Source organism: Ranitomeya imitator, chromosome 9 (assembly GCF_032444005.1).
Source record: "Ranitomeya imitator isolate aRanImi1 chromosome 9, aRanImi1.pri, whole genome shotgun sequence".
Taxonomy (NCBI): domain Eukaryota; kingdom Metazoa; phylum Chordata; class Amphibia; order Anura; family Dendrobatidae; genus Ranitomeya; species Ranitomeya imitator.
This window is the reverse complement of record NC_091290.1, coordinates 10293682-10307381: the sequence shown is the minus strand read 5'-3', so window position 1 is coordinate 10307381 and position 13700 is coordinate 10293682. Positions and strand designations below refer to the sequence as shown.

General features: G+C 52.2%; 1 protein-coding gene across 4 annotated transcripts in view; it reads right to left on the bottom strand.

The window, feature by feature from the left end:
- Nucleotides 1-13700, bottom strand: part of TPCN2 (two pore segment channel 2) — a 44070-nt gene that overhangs the window by 21958 nt on the left and 8412 nt on the right. For 3 of the 4 annotated variants that reach the window (XM_069739760.1, XM_069739757.1, XM_069739758.1), the window contains exons 3-8: nt 6900-6976; nt 6424-6601; nt 5237-5353; nt 4764-4870; nt 4006-4078; nt 664-763 (exon numbers count right to left, since the gene is read on the bottom strand). In XM_069739760.1, the coding sequence (XP_069595861.1) occupies nt 664-763; nt 4006-4078; nt 4764-4870; nt 5237-5248 (292 nt within the window). In that variant the 5' untranslated portion in view covers nt 5249-5353; nt 6424-6601; nt 6900-6976. Of the gene's footprint in view, nt 1-663; nt 764-4005; nt 4079-4763; nt 4871-5236; nt 5354-6423; nt 6602-6899; nt 6977-11634; nt 11737-13700 lie in introns of those variants that run through there. The other variant, XM_069739759.1, reaches the window with a different exon arrangement.

Genomic DNA, 13700 nt, shown 5'->3' with positions numbered 1-13700 from the left:
CTGGGTGTAATAATATGTAGGCACAATATATTCTCAGGGAAGAGGTGAAACTAGGAGAGTCACTGATAGAGAAGGGTCTGGGTGTAATAATATGTAGGCACAAAATAGTCTCAGGGAAGAGGTGAAACTAGGAGAGTCAGTGAAAGAGAAGGGTTTGGATGCACTTGAACTTTGCAGACTAAACAACAGCACCATGTCAGCAGCCTCTAAGGCCTCATGTATCAGATGAGGCACGGATTCGCAGGACAGGGGTGTAAACCTACCACATTACACAGTGTAAGGCTAAGTTCACACTTTGCGGATTCCACTGCGGATTTTTCCGCAGCAGAATTCCAAAATCCGCAGTGAAAACCCGTTGCGGTTTTTACTGCGGATTTATCGCGGTTTTTACTGCGGTTTCTTCTGCGGATTTTCATCTGCAGTTTCCTATTGGAGCAGGTGAAAATCCGCAGAAAAGAAGTGACATGTTGCGGAATGTAATCCGCTGCGTTTCCGCACGTTTTTTTTTTGCAGCATGTGCACAGCATTTTTTGTTTCCCATAGGTTTACATTGTACTGTAAACTCATGGGAAACTGCTGCAGATCCGCAGCAAAATCCACAAAGTGTGAACATAGCCTTAGCGTGGCCTCATGCAGTTCATTTTACTGTATCATGTAACTTACCATCGGGATTGTTAGCAGTGGTCAGCAGCACCAGCAGGGAGGTCAGCGAGTCGGGCAAATTGCGAAAATATTGCGACCACTCAACGTCAATCTTAGAATCCTGGGGGAAAAAAAATAGACAAGATGAAAGAAAAGATTAAAAAAAAAAGTCTGCAAAACGCCAAAGAAAATGAATTAATGAAAAAAAAAAAATGACAGATTGTATCTACATCATTATCGTTACGGTCAAGGTGAAGGAAGAGCGAGCCCAAGAGCTGACAGTCACGAGAAGAAGAGACAGAAGGGAAGGCCAGGTGCTTACACACAGGAGAGCCTAGTCCTGACAACAGAGGAAAGCAGAGAGGTGTCGACCTACACGGAAACAAGAGCAAATTCAGAGAAGAAGCCGGATGTGACACGATAATGTGCAACAGGAGAACACAACCTGGATACATTAACTTCCAGGATGGATGACGTCATCTAACGCTGCAGCCAATCACTAGCATGTTTGACAACTGCTTAGACGATGCGTCACGTGATGTGAGGTTCTTTTAATCTTTATTTTAGGACATCAGCAGTACCCAGAACGGCCACTACATGGTGTACGGAGCTGTGCGGATAACTTCTGGCCACCGTCCGCGTGTCAGACCCCCACATATCTCATACTGATGACCGAGAAGACGAAACTTCCTCTCCCTTTTATTAATAAGAGCTGCTAATCTGACTTTGTAAAGGTTAAAAAGAAGGTAATTTGGGCTCCGGACACCAAGTGTCAACGCGACAATATGTCTATGAAGGCACACTGTGCACCAGAATTAGCCTTCATAAGTTATTAAAAGGGGTTTTCCATGGTCATTAAAGGAGCACTCCGGAGATAAAAATGTATTTCAATCCATATTCTATAAAAAGCTATAAAAGCGCACATCCTTCCTGCCGTTCTTATTTGGCTCCTGTGCTCCCTCCCTGCGCCATCACAGGTCTCCTGTGACTCCACATGGCTCCCGCACCTTCCCCTGTGCTCCCTCCCTGCCCCATCACAGGTCTCCTGTGACTCCACATGGCTCCCGCACCTTCCCCTGTGCTCCCTCCCTGCCCCATCACAGATCTCCTGTGACACCACATGGCTCCCGCACCTTCCCCTGTGCTCCCTCCCTGCCCCATCACAGGTCTCCTGTGACTCCACATGGCTCCCGCACCTTCCCCTGTGCTCCCTCCCTGCCCCATCACAGGTCTCCTGTGACTCCACATGGCTCCCGCACCTTCCCCTGTGCTCCCTCCCTGCCCCATCACAGGTCTCCTGTGACACCACATGGCTCCCGCACCTTCCCCTGTGCTCCCTCCCTGCCCCATCACAGATCTCCTGTGACACCACATGGCTCCCGCACCTTCCCCTGTGCTCCCTCCCTGCCCCATCACAGGTCTCCTGTGACTCCACATGGCTCCCGCACCTTCCCCTGTGCTCCCTCCCTGCCCCATCACAGATCTCCTGTGACACCACATGGCTCCCGCACCTTCCCCTGTGCTCCCTCCCTGCCCCATCACAGGTCTCCTGTGACTCCACATGGCTCCGCCACCTTCCCCTGTGCTCCCGTCGTGCCCCATCACAGGTCTCCTGTGACACCACATGGCTCCCGCACCTTCCCCTGTGCTCCCTCCCTGCCCCATCACAGGTCTCCTGTGACACCACATGGCTCCCGCACCTTCCCCTGTGCTCCCTCCCTGCCCCATCACAGGTCTCCTGTGACTCCACATGGCTCCCGCACCTTCCCCTGTGCTCCCTCCCTGCCCCATCACAGGTCTCCTGTGACTCCACATGGCTCCGGCACCTTCCCCTGTGCTCCCTCCCTGCCCCATCACAGATCTCCTGTGACACCACATGGCTCCCGCACCTTCCCCTGTGCTCCCTCCCTGCCCCATCACAGGTCTCCTGTGACTCCACATGGCTCCCGCACCTTCCCCTGTGCTCCCGTCGTGCCCCATCACAGGTCTCCTGTGACACCACATGGCTCCCGCACCTTCCCCTGTGCTCCCTCCCTGCCCCATCACAGGTCTCCTGTGACACCACATGGCTCCCGCACCTTCCCCTGTGCTCCCTCCCTGCCCCATCACTGGTCTCCTGTGACACCACATGGTTCCCACACCTTCCCCTGTGCTCCCTCCCTGCCCCATCACAGGTCTCCTGTGACTCCACATGGCTCCCGCACCTTCCCCTGTGCTCCCTCCCTGCTCCATCACTGGTCTCCTGTGACTCCACATGGCTCCCGCACCTTCCCCTGTGCTCCCTCCCTGCCCCATCACTGGTCTCCTGTGACCTCACATGGCTCCCGCACCTTCCCCTGTGCTCCCTCCCTGCCCCATCACTGGTCTCCAGTGACACCACATGGTTCCCGCACCTTCCCCTGTGCTCCCTCCCTGCCCCATCACTGGTCTCCTGTGACTCCACATGGCTCCCGCACCTTCCCCTGTGCTCCCTCCCTGCCCCATCACTGGTCTCCTGTGACTTCACATGGCTCCCGCACCTTCCCCTGTGCTCCCTCCCTGCCCCATCACAGGTCTCCTGTGACTCCACATGGTTCCCGCACCTTCCCCTGTGCTCCCTCCCTGCCCCATCACTGGTCTCCTGTGACTTCACATGGCTCCCGCACCTTCCCCTGTGCTCCCTCCCTGCCCCAACACTGGTCTCCTGTGACACCACATGGCTCCCGCACCTTCCCCTGTGCTCCCTCCCTGCCCCATCACTGGTCTCCTGTGACTTCACATGGCTCCCGCACCTTCCCCTGTGCTCCCTCCCTGCCCCAACACTGGTCTCCTGTGACACCACATGGCTCCCGCACCTTCCCCTGTGCTCCCTCCCTGCCCCATCACAGGTCTCCTGTGACTCCACATGGCTCCCGCACCTTCCCCTGTGTTCCCTCCCTGCTCCATCACTGGTCTCCTGTGACTCCACATGGTTCCCGCACCTTCCCCTGTGCTCCCTCCCTGCCCCATCACTGGTCTCCTGTGACTCCACATGGCTCCCGCACCTTCCCGTGCTTCCTACCTGCAGTGCCAGAGCGCGCGCGCGCGTGTATCGTTTTTTTTTTTATATAATAACTAATAAACAGCGGGGGGAGATAAACCGACAGAGGCAAAAAGCAGAAATCTGGTTCCTATGAAGAAGAGAGTGCAGTAGCAGCAGAGAGCAGTATCAGGAGGGCACATGAAAGGGGAGCATAAGTTTTCGTTTTTTTTTGTTTCATCTCGAGGCCGTGAGAATCCAGCAAAACAGTGCTCAGCTGTCAGTTGCTGGGGTCCGCAGGCCGATGAGGGGGCTGCAGGCACACAAGAACATGTAAGCGTCCGGCTCATTATTAGTGTAGTTACCTTGGAGTGAGCGAACAGCAGCATGCCGAACATGGTGAAGAGGCAGAGGTGCAGCGCCAGGAGCAGCATCACACTGAGGACAGAGAACCAAGGATCAGACAGGACCCCAGACACACACACACAGAGGAGTCATCGGGGTTTGCAGACTTTTGCAACACAAAGCATCAATGCATCCAACATAAAAAATAAAGTCGTTCAGCACATGGTGTGGAATCCAAAATTATCTTTAGGTTTGTGTATGCAGCACCTATGCAGAACGATACGTCTACATACCTCATGTGCTGCGCTCCTTCCCACTGTGCAATCACCTACAAACTCGAGAAGAAAGCGCAGAGCGAGCGGAGAAGTCTGCAGTAACGGAGACGTCCCGGGTCAGGCAGGTCGGGTGTTTTTAGTAAATAAAGTTGCTTGATTTCACCGGCTGTAATCACTAGCGCCATCACCAGGCTGCAGAACACTGGAGATTACAGGACGCGGTGCAGCAGCCATGTCAGTAGTCTGTGGCCACTGGACGGAGCCCTGAGAACATTCTCCTTCCAGTCGCCAACCGCGGCTCGTCTTTTTATTAGTCAATTTGGCTCCGCAATGATGATGTCACACAGTCCAATAAATAGAGGGGCCGCAGATGTTGGCAGGAAGGAGGTTCTCGGGGTCCGGCGACCATGGCTTACTCACCTGGCCCTGCCAATCTCTGCTGGAATCCTTCTCTGTCTGATGCCCGGATAAATGCCCCCCAAACACCCCGGCCGCCGTCCTACCTGCCCATCTCCGGCAGCGTCCGCTTTATGCATTTTAAAGTCTTTTTCATTAGAGACGAGTTCTGGAGAAGAAAGAACGGTCGCAGGAGCCTCCGGATTCGCACCCCCTTTAAGACAGAAAATCAGTGATTGTGAGGACCAACTAGAGGGTCAGTAGCCAAACTAGGGGGGTCTGCAGTTAGACAGCACGATGGAGGGAGACCGCGGCACAAGCGGCCTCCACACTGGAGACAAACCAGCCGAAGTCCTGCTCCTCCTCCAAACCTAAAGCTCACAAGTCCTCGGGGTAAGAAGGGGAACAATGATCACCTCCCGTGACATATTAACGTCTGGTTTTCGGACCGTGCACCATTTTGGATGAAGGATGAGCAGAACGTTATAGTGACATTCTCACCATTTGCTTTTTTAACTCAATCTCCCTTTAAGGATGAAGCTGCACCCAAGACACCGGCTCCTCCACGCGGACACCTTACCTCCTGACACATGAAGCACAGGGACGCCGTCCAATCCGCCAGGGAAATGGCGAGCGCCAGGATGTAGCCGAGCAGCCACTTGTTCTTGGTGAACTCCGTCCAGCCGATCAAATAACTCTGAGGAAGAAAGAAACTGCTTCAGAAACTTTTTTGGGCTAATGGACGTTACACAAGGTCTCCGATGATTCTCGTCAATATACTGCAGCATTTACAGCCTCCGCCCGCTTATATCCAGGCCTCAGAGGGTTATAAAGGGGAGGAGCAGAGGATGGAGGCGGCACCAGGAGCCCTCCGAGGGCCACATCACCAATGTAGTAACAGGTCAATGTCAGGAAGGAGGTCCAAAGGCAAAGCTTAAGGAATAGCACAGGATAGTCTGCAACAGGGAAGGGGTGGCAGAGAACCTGTGCCCCAGGGAAAGGGAAGAAAGGGTTGGCCGGGAACCTGTGCCCCGGGAACAGGGAAGGAAGGGGTGGCCGGGGACCTGTGACCCGGGAAAGGGATGGAAGGGGTGGCCGGGGACCTGTGCCCCGGGGAAAGGGAAGGAAGGGGTGGCCAGGGACCTGTGCCCCGGGGAAAGGGAAGGAAGGGGTGGCCAGGGACCTGTGCCCCGGGGAAAGGGAAGGAAGGGGTGGCCAGGGACCTGTGCCCTGGGGAAAGGGATGGAAGGGGTGGCCGGGGACCTGTGCCCTGGGGAAAGGGAAGGAAGGGCTGGCCGGGGACCTGTGCCCCGGGGAAAGGGAAGGAAGGGGTGGCCAGGGACCTGTGCCCTGGGGAAAGGGATGGAAGGGGTGGCCGGGGACCTGTGCCCTGGGGAAAGGGAAGGAAGGGCTGGCCGGGGACCTGTGCCCCAGGGAAAGGGAAGAAAGGGGTGGCCGGGAACCAGTGCCCTGGGGAAAGGGAAGGAAGTGGTGGCGAAGGACCTGTGCCCCAGGGAAAGAGGAGGAAGGGATGGCCAAGGACCTGTGCCCCGGGGAAAGGGAAGGAAGGGGTGGCCAAGGACCTGTGCACCAGGAAAAGGGAAGGAAGGGGTAGCCAAGGACCTGTGCCCCAGGGAATGGAAAGATGAGACCAGAAACCTCGACCCTGGAAGATCCCCGTGGATTGCCCTCCCAGTCTCTTGTTGCTGACTGCAGTGGGGGTGGGCTCCATCGGTTTTGGGGCTCCCGCAGTTTGGGGGCTTTTACCTTCACAGAGAGATCTGCAATGAACAGCAGGAAGGTGATGAGCTCCACGCTCTCGGTGAGGCCACACGGAGGCTCCCAGGCAGCTTTTCGATACCGGACATCGGACGTCAGTGTCAGAGACGACGGCGTCTCCACGAAGGCCAACGCCAGATTCACAAAGATCGTCACATTCAGAATCCTACAGAAGACGACGGCCAGTGGTCAGTCCCACCCAAGTCTGGTGGCCGGGATGTGTCTTCACCGCCCGTCACACCCGCCCATGGAGACTGTTACAGTCAGATTCCTGCCAGCCTCAAATGGCTGATAACAGAGGCCAACAGAGTGCTATCCACGGAGCAGTACATTTTTACCATTATCAATCTTTCCTTTTTCCTACTCAAATGCGCTCTTGCAGTTTTTGGGCTCCCGTCAAGCTAATAATACCCCACTTGCTGACGGTTTCCACTTCAGCAGCTTTATGTCCCACGTACACTTACCATTGGCACAGGTCGGAATAATACCATCGATACAACTGCAGGGAGTTCTGGTCGACCCGGTGGTCTATGGAGCGATACTGAAAACACAGGAGGGTCAGACTACAGTGAGGATTATAGGCTGTAACCATGGCAATACATTAGGCTAAAGAAGAGCTGCGTACACGAAACAGAAAATATTTGCAAATTGCTTCATTTTCCATCTCAGATACATAATACACGCACAACGCTGCGATCAGGAGTCTCCGGCCGTCATCAGATCATCACAATCCACCGACAAGAAAAGTTCATTGTACAGTAACTGTGGGAAAACCGAGAAGACCCCGGACCTCATGTGTCTGCAGTCACGAGTCACCAGTGTTCTCTGCTGCAAGATTGTGGTACATAACTACCCCAGGGGCGAAACCCGAAATATATCATTACCGGACTATCACACCCAAAACATCGACATGTCCAGAGCCCGAAGGCGACAAAAAAAAAAAATCAGGAGATTCAATCCTACTAATAACAAACAGCTCAACGTCACTCACCATGTATATAGCATCCTCCAGAGCTGCACTCACTATTCTGCTGGTGCAGTCACTGTGTACATACATTACATTAGTGATCCCGAGTTACATCCTGTATTATACCCCAGAGCTGCACTCACTATTCTGCTGGTGCAGTCACTGTGTACATACATTTCTGATCCCGAGTTACATCCTGTATTATACCCCAGAGCTGCACTCACTATTCTGCTGGTGCAGTCACTGTGTACATACATTACATTACTGATCCTGAGTTACATCCTGTATTATCCTCCAGAGCTGCACTCACTATTCTGCTGGTGCAGTCACTGTGTACATACATTACATTAGTGATCCCGAGTTACATCCTGTATTATACCCCAGAGCTGCACTCACTATTCTGCTGGTGCAGTCACTGTGTACATACATTTCTGATCCCGAGTTACATCCTGTATTATACCCCAGAGCTGCACTCACTATTCTGCTGGTGCAGTCACTGTGTACATACATTACATTACTGATCCTGAGTTACCTCCTGTATTATCCTCCAGAGCTGCACTCACTATTCTGCTGGTGCAGTCACTGTGTACATACATTACATTACTGATCCTGAGTTACCTCCTGTATTATACCCCAGAGCTGCACTCACTATTCTGCTGGTGCAGTCACTGTGTACATACATTACATTACTGATCCTGAGTTACATCCTGTATTATACCCCAGAGCTGCACTCACTATTCTGCTGGTGCAGTCACTGTGTGCATACATTACATTACTGATCCTGAGTTACCTCCTGTATTATACTCCAGAGCTGCACTCACTATTCTGCTGGTACAGTCACTGTGTACATACATTACATTACTGATCCTGAGTTACCTCCTGTATTATACCCCAGAGCTGCACTCACTATTCTGCTGGTGCAGTCACTGTGTACATACATTATATTACTGATCCTGAGTTACATCCTGTAGATCTTTTATTATAAAAATGAAAAACATAACAATAATAATAGCAGAAAACATAACAAAAATATTAGCCAGAAAATAAACAGTATACTGAACACTGGTCCAGCCGCTCATTCTCTCCTCTCACACGTATTATACGGTATATACAGAATAACTACTTTGACCTTCTGGTCCGGTCACCAAACAAAAATAATAATAACAAATAAAATAAACAATGGCAAACAAAAACTATATACATGAACTTTTTTTCTTTTTTTTTTAGTTTTAAATAAAATAACTACAAATTACACAAATATATACAATACTAAGCTATCCTTCATTCCCAACCCCCCGCACTGACCTGAGAGCTGGTCCTGCGTCTCATGCCTCAGTCCATGTCCAACGTCCATAGGCCAGATCAGGCAGTGCTAGTTTTCCCCCAAACAACCCAGTGTCCTATAGTCCCACAAGATAATCCCACCTCCCCCCTTTTCCCACCACCCAACCTAACACCTACACCCAATTCTATATCCCTATATACAATATATACATTATATACAGCAGCACACACCACAATAATTACAAATCACGAAGCCCAAGTTCGGCGCCTGCAGCCTTACATCACTGTATAATGATCAAACAAAACAAAAATCTACAGTGTCAGCAGCAGCCCACCACCAGGAAAGGAGATGACCAGACTAGGGCACACTAAAAGAAAAGCCCCTCCAGAGGAGAGCGGCCCTCCGTGCGCCCAATCTCCCATACTCCAGAGAGCGCACCTTCACCAGGTCACCGAGTATGGTCCTAAACACATCTTCCACTGGGAGGATTTTTCGTTGCGTCGATACTAAGCACCGTGCATTCCACGTGTGATACCTAACCACTGCGCTAACTAGAAATAAGGTGCAGCGGTCCCGACCACCAAGGTCTCCGAATGCTTCATAGGCCCATTCCGCATAGGAGAGACCGGCCAGCCGAGACCAGCCAATGAAGGCGCCCACCCTGTTGTACACCTCTGTGTTGAAGGGACAATGAAGCAGGAAGTGGTCCATGCTTTCCAGCAAGGTACCACAATGCTCCCGAGGACAATTCCTGTCCTCAGAGCTCCTACACTTCAGATTGTCCCTCACACACAGTTTCCCATGGAAGCAGCGCCAAGCCAAGTCCCAAAACTTCGAGGGGATCCTGATAGAATTCAAAAGATGCAGACCCACCCCAAGATCCCGACTTGGGCAGTCCCTGAGCGCCAGAGGCCTCTGGAAATGGGTCAACAGAACCCTATTGTCAAGGAGTTTCCTTGGCAGAGTCCTGATCTCCCACATTCCCAGACCCCACCGACGAATTACCTTCAGAACCAAGGTAGCGTAAGCCGGAAGATGTCCATGCAGTGTGCGAAGATCCTTCACTTGCCCTCCTGTCTCCCATTCCTGGAAGAAAGGCTGAAACCATCCCCTACAGGAGAATACCCACGGAGGAGCCCTCTCTTTCCAGAGGTTTGCGATATTGATCTTAATGAAGGTATCCACAAGGAATACCACAGGGTTGACCATACCCAACCCTCCTAGTCTCCTCGTACGGTAAGTAACCTCCCTCTTGACCAGGTTCAGTCTATTCCCCCATAACAGTTGGAAGAACAAACTGTAGACCCGAGTCCAGAGAGATTCCGGCAAGATGCATACACTGCCCAGATAAATCAGTAAAGAGAGCAGGTAAGTTTTGATCAGGTTTACCCTTTCCCTTAGGGTCAAAGACCAACCCTTCCATTGGTTCACCTTCTGAGTGGCGATCTCTAGCCTGCTGTCCCAATTTTGTTTGGGGTAATCCCCCTGGCCAAATTCGATGCCAAGGACTTTTGCAGAGACTTTGGGTCCTGGAAGGGTGTCCGGGAGATCAAAACCAGGATCTCCTCCTCCCAGCCAGAGACTCTCACACTTATCCCGGTTGATCCTGGACCCGGATGCCTCCGAGTAGCGATCTACCTCTGACATCAGCCACCCTGCCTCCTCATGAGAGGAAACAAACACAGTGACATCATCAGCATACGCCACCACCCTCAGAGTGGCTTCCGGTGCTGCCTGGTCCATCCCAATCCCGGCCAACGGTCCACGCTCCACCCTCCTAAGAAGAGGGTCAATCGCAAACACGTACAGCAGCGGGCTCAAGGGACAACCCTGGCGAACAACCGGACCCAACATCAAAAGAGCTGCCAATCCAACCATTCACAAGCGGGAAACTCTCTGCCCCACTGTACAAGGTCTTAAGCCAATCAACAAACCCCCCCGGCAGGCCATATCTCAGAAGGACGGACCAGAGGTACTCATGATTAACCCGATCAAACGCTTTTGCCTGGTCCAGTGACAGCATGTACCCCTTCCAGTGACCAGCCCTACCCTGCTCCACTGCCTCTCGGACACAGAGCACAGCACTAAATGTGCTGCGGCCTGGAACAGAGCAATGCTGGGCCCCCGAAAGGAGTCGGGGTGCAAATTTCACCAGCCGATTAAACAGCACCTTTGCCAGAACCTTCCTGTCTGCATTGAGAAGCGCTATGGGACGCCAATTCTCAATGCAAGATGGGTCCTTACCCTTTGACAAGATGATCAGAGCAGACCTCCTCATTGACTTCGGCAGAGTGCCCGAGGAAAGACACTCATTGAGTACCTCAGTCAAGAGGGGAACCAAAACGTCCTTAAAGGTCTTATAGAATTCAGATGTTAAGCCATCTGGACCAGGCGATTTTTTGGGGGCAAGCCCTTCAATCGCCAACTGAACTTCCTCTTCCCTGATCATTTCTGTCAAAACGTCAAGAGAGGGGTCTACCCCTGGTTCGGGGACAGCTTCAGCCAGGAAAGCCGACATCTCATCCCAATCAAGATCACTCTTCCCCAAGAGGTGCGAGTAGAAGGATCTGACAACCTCCAGAATCCCTGATCTGGATCGCCTCAGGGACCCCGTAGTGTCGACCAGTCCTGTAACCACTTTACTATTCACTGACATCTTGCAGTTTCTGTAAGGGTCGGGCGAGCGGTACTTCCCGTAATCCCTCTCAAAAACCAAAGATGCGTGTCTATCGTACTGACACCTCATAAGCAAAGATTTCACTCTGGAGATCTCCTCGCGGCTACCTCCAGTTGAGACAAGATGCTCGAGTTTCCTCCTCAGACCCTGATACAGGCGGTACCTGCTCAGACTTCTGAGGCTCGAGAGCTGGCGGAAGAATCTCGCCACCCTTTCCTTGAACATCTCCCACCACTCTGACTTACTACTACAAAGATCCAGTAATGGTACCTGGCTCTGAAGAAAATCCTCAAAGGACTGTCTTATCTTCGCTTCTTCCAAGAGAGATGAATTGAGCCTCCAAAAGCCTCTTCCCATCCGGAGGGTCTCTGTAACATTCAGAGAAAACAAAATTAAACAGTGGTTGGAGAACTCCACCTCAACAACAGACACTGCTGAAGAGACAGCTTCCTCCTTTAAATAAAACCTATCTATTCTGGACCTACAGTTACCTCTATGATAGGTGAACCCCTCGTGGCCTGGGGTGTGCCGAATGTGGACATCCACCAGGCGAGCCTCACTAGCTATACTATTAAGGGCGACGCTATCATAAGTCAGCTTGTCTCTGGAACCTCCTCTATCTCGGGGCCTCGTGACAGCATTGAAGTCCCCTCCAAAGACAACCTGCCGACTTGTAAAAAGGTAGGGCTTGATCCTCATAAAGAGACACTTCCGGTCCCAGTTAGATTGGGGACCATAGATGTTAATGAGCCGGAGCTCTTGTCCCTTCATGAGGACATCTAAGATCAGGCACCTCCCCATTTCTAACTCAATAACCCGTCGGCATTCCACCGGTGCGGTAAAAAGGACCGCCACTCCGCTATACGGCTCGGCCGCAAGAGACCAATAGGAGGGCCCGAGTCTCCACTCCTTTTTAGCTTTAAACACATCTGCCATGTTTGGCAGCCTGGTCTCTTGCAAAAAGAAAATGTCAGCTTCAACCCGGCTGAGAAAATCAAAGGCCGCAAATCTAGCTGTATTTGACTTTATGCTGGCAACATTAATGGATGCCAGCGTCAACGGAGTGGGTACCGCCATCATTGGTGATTGAGTTAGATGGCTTTCTTTTTCCCACTCCCCTTATCCTCTGCCTCAGAGGAGGAATCCTTCCCCCTCTTTAATGACAATGAAGTATCCATTCCCACGTGTTTTTTATTTTTTTGGTCCTCGTCTCCGGACTCTGGGCCAGTCCCTCCCTCCAAGGATCTTACATTCCCAGAAGGAGGAGACTCGGCGTCCCCTGTGAGCCCCACCGAAGCCAGAACCTCACCCTCAGCTTCCTCATCAGAGGAAGAGATGTTTTCAAGGGCTTGGAACCGGTTAGAAAGACCAACCAGAGGGGAGTCGGTTTTTCCTTCCTTAGGTACCTTGGTCAGAGCGGGAGAAGATGTTTTATCTCCCTTCTTTCTTTTCTTTTTGGTGCCGAGCTTATGCTTGTCCTCTAGCCACTGCCTATTATCCTCATCCATACTTTCATAATGGGAGGACTCTGAGGCAGTGGCACTTTCCTCCCTGTGGATCCTCCTGACCTCCTCATCCAACTCATCATCCCTCGGGGCCTCAGCAGCAAGACTGGCATCCAGAACAGGGGCCGCCCCAGTAGTACGAGGCTCGCCCAGCTCCCTATCCTGTCTGCGCTTGTCTAGACGCCTTAGCTGGGCAGGCGTCTTTTTATTGCTTTTCTTCCTTGGCCCCTCAGCTCCCTCACCCCTGCTAGTCCCTTCCCCAGCAGAATCAGCCTCATGGCTTTCTCCCACCGGGGTCACGACTGCATTAGCGAAGGAGCGAGGACAACGGCTGAATGGGTGACCTAAGTCACCACACAGGTGACACCTAATCTCCACACAAGATGCAGCAAGATGGCCGATATCCCCACACAGTGCACACTTCTGCACAGTGCAGTTTGCGCTGAAGTGTGTGGGGTCGCCGCACTTGTGACAGAGCTTCGCTTGCCCCTGGTAGAAGACCAGGATACGATCCCTACCCAGGAAGGCAGATGATGGTATGTGGGCAACCGTACCACCTGAACGCTTTAGTTTTACCATAAACGTCCAGGCCCCTGACCAGATACCAAACTCGTCACGGTTTTTCTTTGGCATTTCTACCACCTCTCCATACCGGCCAAGCCACGTCATGATGTCATAACAAGAAAGTGACTCGTTACAAGTCATCACGGTCACTTTCTTGACTTGGTTTTGGCGAGAAACCACCTGAACGGCAAAGTCTCGCCAGCCGGGCTCATTTTTTGCCAACTCATAGTTCGACCAGAAGAGCTCCAGCCCCTCTGGCCGAACAAA